We start from the raw sequence: 9,614 nt of genomic DNA, 5'->3' as shown, positions 1-9,614 counted from the left end.
TTTGTTTACTTCTGTGTGACAGGTACTATGTAAAGTCCTGGGGATGCAAAGATGAAGTGTAAGACCTAGAGCCTGTCCTCAGGAAGCCCTCAGCTTAGTGGGAGAGTGAACATGTACAGATATAAGTTATTTCAGTGCCGTGTCATGAATGCGCTAATTGAGGACAGTGACTGACTTTGCGCTGGCAGATTGAAGGAGCTGGCATTTGATCTAGGTCTTGGAGTTTGCCAAGCAGAGGAAGGGAAGACACATCCTTGGCAGGCTTATAATGTGCAAAGTCACAGAGACATAAAAGAACTTGACTTTCTAGATCATAGGGTACATTGGTGGGAGATGGGGTAGAAAGTTTAAGAGAAATGGCAGAAGATGAGGCAGAAAAAATAGGTTGCCAACTGATCAAGAGCCAGTTTGCCATGCTGGCAGGGACAGAACCCTAACCTTGCACCCATTTTCTTCACCATCTCATCTAGACAAGCAGCGCTAACCAGGCCAGAAGAGTTATCCTATGAAGTTATCAACATACAAGCCACCCAGGTACGTACAGGGGATTACACAGGGTCCAATCTTATTCTCTTCCTCATCTTTTTTTTTTTTTTTTTGAGACAGGGTCTCACTCTGTCACCCAGGTAAAGTGCAGTGGCTCGATCTCAGCTCACCGCAACCTCCACCTCCCAGGTTTAAGCAATTCTCATGCCTCAGCCTGCCAAGTAGTTGGGATTACAGGTGCCCGCCACTATGCCCAGCTAATTTTTTTTTTTTTTTGTATTTTTAGTAGAGATGGGGTTTCACCAAGTTGGCCAGGCTGGTCTTGAACTCCTGACCTCAAGTGATCTGCCCGCCTCAGCCTCCCAAAGTGCTGGGATTACAAAGGTGAGCCACCATACCCAGCCTCCCTTCCTCCCTTCCTCATCTTACATAACGAACTTCAGAGACCCTCTTTTTCAAGCAGGATTCAGACTACAATATAGCTGTTAAGTGCTGTATTGTCATTCCCCCTGCTCAAACTAAAGTTGTTTCTTAACTATACCCATCTGCTATTCTGTAGCAGCCAGGGATGCTTGGTCACATACATGATGATTAAGAAAAAAAAAAAAATAGACCCTCTTCTCTCTGATCAGCTTATAACTACACTCCCTTTTCTGACAAACAGGTGTGCAACTGAAACATACCAGTCGTGGGACAAAAAACTAAGTGCCTAGTGCACAAAGAGGCGGGCTGCCAGCACAGCCTCTTCATGCCCTTTTACCTCTCATTTCCATCATAGGACCAGCAACGGAGCGAGGAGCTGGCTCGAATCATGGGGGAGTTTGAGATCGTGGAGCAGCCAAGGCCGAGCAGCAGCAAAGGGGACGATTTGCTCGCCATGATGGACGAGTTATAGCTGTTCTGCGCAGGCGTCCTCTGCCCCCAGTGAGAGGCTGCTGGATAGTGACCCCTGGGGAATGCCCCATGGCCCAGAATGATGCTGCTAGTTTTCTACTGAGTGAAGCCATTACGTCTAGTTCTTGTTTATGTTGTAAGGAACTGTGTGAGTCTCCTTGAGGAGCACGCACTCTTGAAGGCACACACACACACATATTTTCAGTGAAATATATTCTGACTTTTAAACTTCACCTTTCCCATTTTATTCTTAATTCTGTGGCAACCACCGAAAGCCTCCTGGGCCATAGGTTTGAGCCCCAGAGTGGGTAAGGGGTCACCCCTACTGTCATTTTCAGGATTACTATTTCAGCTTTCCTGTGGGGATCTACAAAAAACATTAACAAAATCCTCGGCTTTCTGGGATACATTCTGCCTGTAGGCAAGTTTGAAATCAATGACTGTTCGACGCAGTTGCCATAAACAGTGAGGGCTCAGTGTAAAAGACCCTCTTCTCCATGGCTCACTAGGAACTGTAACCTCAGAGGAAGAGTAAGCAAGGCTGCGACAGGGAACACTCAGCTGGCCCCAGGCAGGACATGCCAGCATCTGTACTTCCCACATGTCTATCTATCCATGCGGTGTCAGTTTATCCCATACTGACATGTATACCAAGAGAATATTTTCTTCTTTTCAGAATGACATATACTCCTTACCCCCAGGATCTTCCTCTACCCCTGAGTGTACTTTGCCTTCTAAAGACACCCAGCATAGGCCAGGCGCGGTGGCTCACACCTATAATCCCGGCACTTTGGGAGGCTGAGGCAGGCAGATCACGAGATCAGAGATGGAGACCATCCTGGCTAACACGGTGAAACCCCGTCTCTACTAAAAATACAAAAAAAAATTAGCCGGGTGTGGTGGCAGATGCCTGTAGTCTCAGCTACTCTGGAGGCTGAGGCAGGAGAATAGCATGAACCTGGTAGGTAGAGCTTCCAGTGAGCCTAGATCGTGCGCCACTGCACTCCAGCCTGGGCGACAGAGTGAGGCTATGTCTCAAAAAAAAAAAAAAAAAGATACCCAGCAGGATGCACTGTGACATCGGTCTTCTCTGCATCACCGTGAGTCACCAAACAGCATCCTAGATTGGGTGCGTGGGAGGCACATGTGGTATGCCCCTTTCCCTTCCGCATTCTAGCTGAGCCGCTTCCCGGGGCAGGAGCAGACTTTGCAGGATGCAGCAGGAGGCCAGGTCTCACTGGAATCCATGTAAAATGTCTCCAGCCAGGGCTGCCCTTACTGCTTCAGAAAGGCGCAGCAGCCCTCTGCCGTAGGCTCCCTCCCGGGACTGAGTAACTGGCAGGTTCAGACCCATTCAGTCCTATGGAAGGAATATCCAGAATGGCAGAGGGCTGGAGAGAAACTAAGTTGGGCTGGTCATTGCCTGAGATTGGGCCAACTACAGGAACGTCTCCAGCCCCTCATACCTGGGACGGATCAAGGTGAACATCATTCTAGAATGTAATGGAAGCTGCCCTTTGGCCTTTCCAAAGGCAAAGGATTTGGATACAGAATGTAAATCACCAAGGGCTGGGCATGGTGGCTCACACCTGTAATCCCAGCACTTTGGGAGGCGGAGGCAGGCAGATCACTTGAGGTCAGGAGTTCGAGACCAGCCTGACCAACATGGAGAAACCCTGTCTCTACTAAAAATACAAAAATTAGCCAGGCCTGGTAGCGCATGCCTGTAATCCCAGCTACTCAGGAAGCTGAGGCAGGAGAATTGCTTGAACCCAGGAGGTAGAGGTTGCAGTGAGCCAAGATCGTGCCATTGCACACCAGCCTGGGCAACAAGAGCGAAACTCTGTCTCAATAATAAAAAAATATATAAATCACCAAATAAATGTTAATTGCTCCCTACCCATTAAAGTTACACTTCCTCACCTATAAAGACACCCTCCCCCTCCACATACTCACGAAAAGTCTGTTGGGGAGGAGAAGCATATTGTGCTATAAAACACCTGTTGTATCAGATGTACAAAGTGCCTTTCGTTTTAGTCTCTTTTCAGCCATCTGGCCACCATTCAGGGGGGCCTGACTGGGTGACAGATGAATGGGAAGGTTCTGAACTGTTTTGAGTCCGGCTCCCACCTTGCTGTCCCATACCGGAATGTCACCGCTCTGAGTGTGTCCTTGGGCCTTGGAGGTGGGCTGTGAGGTGCTGAGAAGCAGCCGCAGCCTCCTCCCTCCACCTATCCCAGAGCGATGCTGGGGATTTCAAACGTATCTGTCCTATAAGTAAATAAACAAGATGCAGATCTCTGGTATGACAGCTCCATGATGAGGCAATCTGTGAGTTTCATGTCTCTAGACTTGCACAGATATTAAGAAAAACAAGTTTATGGCCGGGCGCGGTGACTGACGCCTGTAATCCCAGCACTTTGGGAGGCCAAGGCGGGCGGATCACGAGGTCAGGAGATCGAGACCATCCTGGCTAACGTGGTGGAACTCCGTCTCTACTAAGAATACAAAAAATTAGCCGGGTGTAGTGGCGGGTGCCTGTAGTCCCAGCTACTCGGGAGGCTGAGGCAGGAGAATGGTGTGAACCCGGAAGGCAGAGCTTGCAGTGAGCCGAGATCACGCCACTGCACTCCAGCCTGGGCGACAGAGCGAGACTCCATCTCAAAAAAAAAAAGAAAAACAAGTTTATTTGCATAGTGGTTCAGGACTTCCAGAGAAAGCATGGGAGTCAGTAGGAGGCAAAGTAGATAAAAAGTAGGAAGTCGAGGCTGCAGTGAGCCATGACTGTGCCACTCTAGCCTGGGTGACAGAATGAGACCCCATCTCAAAAAAAAAAAAAAAAAAACACTTGAAGAAAATTTTTTAATTAAATATAATACAAAATAGGACAGTTTTCCATAGAAAAGAACTAGAAGCAGCTACCAGAATAAGTGTCTTTCTCCCTTCTTAGAACAAAAAAAAATGACAATGTTCACATTTGACATTTGTGCATTGGATTCCCATCTGAATGAATAAAAAGGAAAGGGTTTGGTATAATTGCTGATGGGTGTGTGTTGTTTTTCATGCCACCGTTTGTCGTCGTGGTTTCCCATTTTACTGTCATAACTGGACAGACATTTTTGTAAACTCAATAAAAATACAAAAAAAAAAAAGGTTTTAAAAAACTGGATGCACATGGGTAGAAGTTACCAAAAGCTTCCCGACCGTGAAGTAGATCAACTGGCAAAGAAGCGAGTTGCTGTCAGTGGAGTGGTTCAGATAGAGGTTGGGGGGAGCATCACAGAATGTCATAAAGGTTATGTTGGTACTGGGTGGTAAATTGGAGCAGGTGACCTGGGAGTCGACCCTAACTCTCAGGATTTTGTGATCCTCTGACAATTGGAAACAGAACCACAACAGAGCTCACCTAAAGAGAACAGAGAGGCTGAGCATGGGGGCTCACGCCTATAATCCCAGCACTTTGGGAGGCTGAGGCGGGTGGATCACGAGTTCAGGAGTTCAAGATCAGTCTGGCCAAGATGGCGAAACTCCGTCTCTACTAAACATACAAAATTAGCCGGGCACAGTGGCAGGTGCTTGTAATCCCAGCTACTCAGGAGGCTGAGGCAGGAGAATCACTTAAACCGGGAGGGCAGAAGTTTCAGTGAGCCGAGATCGTGCCACTGCACTCCAGCCTGGGCGACAGAGTGAGACTCTGTCTCAAAAAAAAAAGAGAGAGAGAACAGTCAGGCCAGGTGTGGTGGCTCGCGCCTGTAATCCCAGCACTTTGAGACAGAGGCAGGCAGATCACCTGAAGTCAGGAGGTCGAGAGCAGCCTGGCCAACATGACAAAACCCCGTCTCTACTAAAAATATAAAAATTAGCTGGGTGTGATGGTCTACGCCTGTAATCCCAGCTACGTTGGAGGCTGAGGCAGGAGAATTGCTTGAACCTGGGAGGCAGAGGTTACACTGAGCCAAGATCGTGCCACTGCACTCCAGCCTGGGCGACAGAGAGAGACTCTGTCTCAAAAAACAAAAAAAAAGAACAGAGAAATTCAAGACTCCTGGAATGAACTTATTTCAAGTGCACCTTGTACTAGTTAGGGTTTTGGCTACAAAAAACTGAAACCAGTTCTAGCTATTTCAATAGAAAAGGAATTTACTGAAAGGACATGAGGCAACTCAAGAGTTGTCAGGAAGACGGGAGAACCATCAGAAAATGGCCAGGAACCAAGGAAGGGTGGGCAGTGGAGGTAATAATTCCAGCACTGGAACCACCATCAGGAATGCAGCTCTGGATGACGCATACACCAAGACAGAGCCTAAACAGTTCTTCTGGTTTGTGTCACTTGCTCCCGATGTAAACTCCGATAATGCTTGAATTTATGTCACAAGCCCAAATCATAGCAGACAAGAATCAAAGACAATATCTGGCCTTTAAATCATCTGTTGTGATGAGATTCTCCCGCTGAAGTCCATAGAATGTCAGATTTCCCCAAACATAGGGAAGGAGTTCAGTTGCTGAATAGCCAAACAGTGAGATCTCCTCCACAGGCAGCAACCTCAGCTCCGCCCCTCTTATTACTAATGATCTCTCTGGATACCCAGTGTTAATTTTTTTTTCTTTTTTTGAGACGGTGTCTCTTTCTGTTACCCAGGCTGGAGTGCAGTGGCGTGATCTCGGCTCACTGCAACCTCCGCCTCCCAAGTTCAAGGATTCTCCTGCCTCAGCCTCCTGAGTAGCTGTGACTACACCGCCACCACGCTTGGCTAATTTTTGTATTTTTAGTAGAGACAGAGTTTCACCATATTGGTCAGGCTGGTCTCAAACTCCCGACCTTGTGATCCGCCCGCCTCGGCCTCCCAAACTGCTGGGATTATAGGCGTGAGCCACCAGGCCCAGCAATTTTTTTTTTTGAGACAGAGTCTCACTATGTTGCCCAGGCCATAGTGCAGTGGCGCAATCTCAGCTCACTGCAGCCTCGACCTCCTGGGCTCCATCAAGTGATCCTCCCACCTCAGCCTCCTGAGTAGGAGGGACGCCCAGCTAATTGGCTAATTTTTTAAACTTTTGTAGAGATAGGGTTTTGCCATGTTGTCTAGGCTGGTGTCAGCCTCCTGGGCTCAAGCAATCCGCCCATGTCATCCTCCCAAAGTGGTAGGATTACAGGCATGAGCCACAGTGGTCAGCCTCAGTGTTAAAACTGATTCCTCCTCCTTCCACCCACATTCCAGGTGTGATCAGCCTCCAAGGATTCGGACTGGCTCTTGTCATGGGTTTTTAACATTCATCCCTCCTTTCCATTCCCACTGCAACTGACCATCTTCATTTAGATCCTGATCGCCTTTTCATCACATTCATAAAACTAGTGTTCCTCATACAACTGCAGTTCACAGTGTGAAGCATCTGGGCCTCCTAAGGTCTTCTCCCTGACCCAACATTCAGGAGACTAGCAGAGGAGGTATGATTTACATATTAGCTGGGCATAGTGTTGCATGCCTGTAGTCCCAGCTACGCAGGAGGTGGAGGTGGAAGTATCGCTTGAGCCCGAGAGGTTGGAGAGGTTGAGGCTGCCATGAGCCGTGATCACACCACTGCACTTCAGGCTGGGCGACAGGGAGACCCTGTCTCAAAAAAAGAAAAAAAAAGATTTACATAAACAACTGTGGTGAATCTGCATGCAACAAGCCAACTAGGAAAGGTGTGAGCAATATGCTATAGGGGTCAGAAGAGAGACATCGCTCCCAGCTGAGGTAGCAAAGGCAGAGGCGAGAGTGTAAGGTTCCTCTGTGGATTGCTGAGTGGCTGAGTCTGATAGAGAGTAGGCCAGTGGGTTTCAAATTTTAGTGTACGTTGTTAGATGTGCAAATGCATAGGCCCTACTTCCGATTCCATAGGTCTGGGATTGGGTTAACAAGCATTCCAGATAGTGTTGAGGCAACCCATTCTCCTACCACACTTTAAGAAACACTGAATCCCAGCATTTTGGGAGGCCGAGGCAGGCAGATCACGAGGTCAGGAGTTCGAAACCAGCCTAGCCAAGATGGTGAAACCCCATCTCTACTAAGAATACCAAAGTTAGCCAGGCATGGTGGTGGGTGCCTGTAATCCCACTTGGGAGGCTGAGACAGGAGAATCGCTTGAACCCAGGAGGCGGGAGGTTGCAGTGAGCCGAGATCACACCACTGCACTCCAGCTTGGGCGACAGAGCAAGACTCTGTCTCAGAAAAAAAAAAAAGAAAGAAAGAGAGAGAGAGAGAGAGAAGGAAGGAAAGAAGGAAAGAAGGAAGGAAGGAAGGAAGGAAGGATAGAAGGAAAGAAAGAAGGAAGGAAGGAAAAAGAAAGAAAGAAAGAAAGAAAGAAAAGAAAAAGAAAGAAAGAAAAAAGAAAGAAAGAAAGAGAAAGAAAGAAAGAAAGAAAGAAAGAAAGAAAGAAAGAAAGAAAGAAAGAAAGAAAGAAAGAAAGGAAGGAAGGAAGGGAAAGAAAGGCACACTGATTGGGGAGTTTGGGCAGAGAACCTAACAGAGATCCAGCTAGAAGATAAAATCAAATTATGGAGGGCTTACTTAAATGTCAGCATTGGAATCTATTCTGCTAGTAAATTGAAAGTGTTCTTAGCAGGTAAATTATAAGATCAGAACTGCGTTTTGAATCTGTTGGCAAAAAATTGTAAGCAACGCAAAGACCAGTGAGATGGTTTTGATAATAAATTAAGGCCAGACGCGGTGGCTCATGCTTGTAATCCCAGCACTTTGGGAGGCCGAGATGGGTGGATCACCTGAGGTCAGGGGTTCAAGACCAGCCTGACCAGCATGGAGAAACCCCGTCTCTACTAAAAAATACAAAATTAGCTGGGTGTGGTGGCTCATGCCTGTAATCCCAGCTACTCAGGAGGCGGAGGCTTAGGCAGGAGAATTGCTTGAACCTGGGAGGCAGAGGTTGCAGTGAGCCGAGATTGTGCCATTGCACTCCAGCCCGAGCGACAAGAGCAAAACCCCCATCTCAAAATTAGCCAGGCATGATGGTGCGCACTTATAGTACCAGCTATTCAGGAGTCTAAGAAGGGAGGATCATTTGAGTCCAGGAGTTGGAGACGGCAGTGAGCTGTGATCACTCCACTGTACTCTGGGCTGTGCAGCAGAGCAAGACCCTGTGTCTATTACAAAAAAAAAAAAAAAAAAGTAAGTAAATGATGGCAGAGATACTTCAAAGAATTTGCAGGGCTAGTGACTGAGTGATTGTGACAGGTGTGGGGGAATCAAGACATTATAGAAGTTATCGGCTGGGTGAGGTGGCTCACGCCTGTAATCCCAACACTTTGGGAGGCCGAGGCAGGAGGACCTTTTGAGCTCAGGAGTTTGAGACCAGCCTGGGCAACATGGTGAAACCCTGCCTCTACTACAAATACAAAAAAATTAGCCAGGTGTGGTGGTGCATGCCTGTAGTCCCAGCTACTCTGGAGACTAAGGTGGGAGGATCACTTGAGCCTGGGAGGTGGAGGTTGCAGTGAGCCAAGATTGTGCCCGTGCACTCCAGCCTGGGTGACAGAACAGTAACTTGTCTCAAAAAAAAAAAAAAAAAAAAAAAGGCAAGGAAGAAAAAATTATAGAAGTTATCAAGGTTATCAAGGTTACTCAAGGTGCCCAACTTAGGTAGCTGAAAAATGGTGGTAGCAACTGCAGAAATGGAAAAATTCAGAGCAGGAACTGATTTGGAAGGGACTTGATGAATTTTTCTCATAGACCTACTGGGTTTTGAGTAGCAGTAAGACATCTGGGGAACAAGCAATGTAATACATGGGAAAATGGCGATCCAGAGAGCAGTGTGGGCTGGGGCACAGACCCGGACTCAGCAGCACGGGAGGAGACAGCTCAAGACAGCCACCCTCAGGTAGAGGGAATACAGCCCCAGAGGAAACACGCACGTTAGGGGACAGGAGAATGAAGTGGGCTTAAAAAGAGAGAGAGAGAGAAATGGAAAAGAAGCAATCAGAGAAATGGGTGAAGATAAGTGACACAATACCCAGAAAAAACAAAATACCAAGGAGGAGGGTGATCAGAATGCTCGAGCGCTGAGGGGGATGCCAGAAGTGAGGACTACAAGAGGGGATATGGGTTTTAGGAACAGGGATATCATTAGCAACCTTTGCTGAAAAAGTTAGTCAGGTCTTGGGAGTAGAAACCAGGTTCCAGTAAGCAGAGCCATTGGTGTGAGAAAGTGGAAGCCTCGGCCGGGCGCGGTGGCTCACACCT

The 9,614-nt window shown here is 47.6% G+C and overlaps 1 protein-coding gene and 1 non-coding gene across 5 annotated transcripts in view; both read left to right on the top strand.

Annotated features, from left to right (window-relative positions):
* OSCP1 (organic solute carrier partner 1) overlaps window positions 1-1,613 on the top strand; it is a 32,406-nt gene extending 30,793 nt beyond the window's left edge. For all 4 annotated transcript variants that reach the window (XM_032160269.2, XM_058443194.1, XM_032160268.2 and 1 more), the window contains 2 exons: window positions 471-534; window positions 1,265-1,613. In XM_032160269.2, the coding sequence (XP_032016160.1) occupies window positions 471-534; window positions 1,265-1,381 (181 nt within the window). In that variant the 3' untranslated portion in view covers window positions 1,382-1,613. The remainder of the gene's footprint in view (window positions 1-470; window positions 535-1,264) is intronic.
* LOC116473992 (small nucleolar RNA SNORA63) lies at window positions 944-1,072 on the top strand. Its single transcript, XR_004249539.1, has one exon. It is a non-coding gene; the product is annotated as a small nucleolar RNA SNORA63 (small nucleolar RNA).
* Window positions 1,614-9,614: the final 8,001 nt, after the last annotated feature.

Source organism: Hylobates moloch, unplaced genomic scaffold (genome assembly GCF_009828535.3).
Source record: "Hylobates moloch isolate HMO894 unplaced genomic scaffold, HMol_V3 SCAFFOLD_8, whole genome shotgun sequence".
Classification (NCBI taxonomy): Eukaryota; Metazoa; Chordata; class Mammalia; order Primates; family Hylobatidae; genus Hylobates; species Hylobates moloch.
This window is presented reverse-complemented; position numbering and strand designations above follow the sequence as displayed.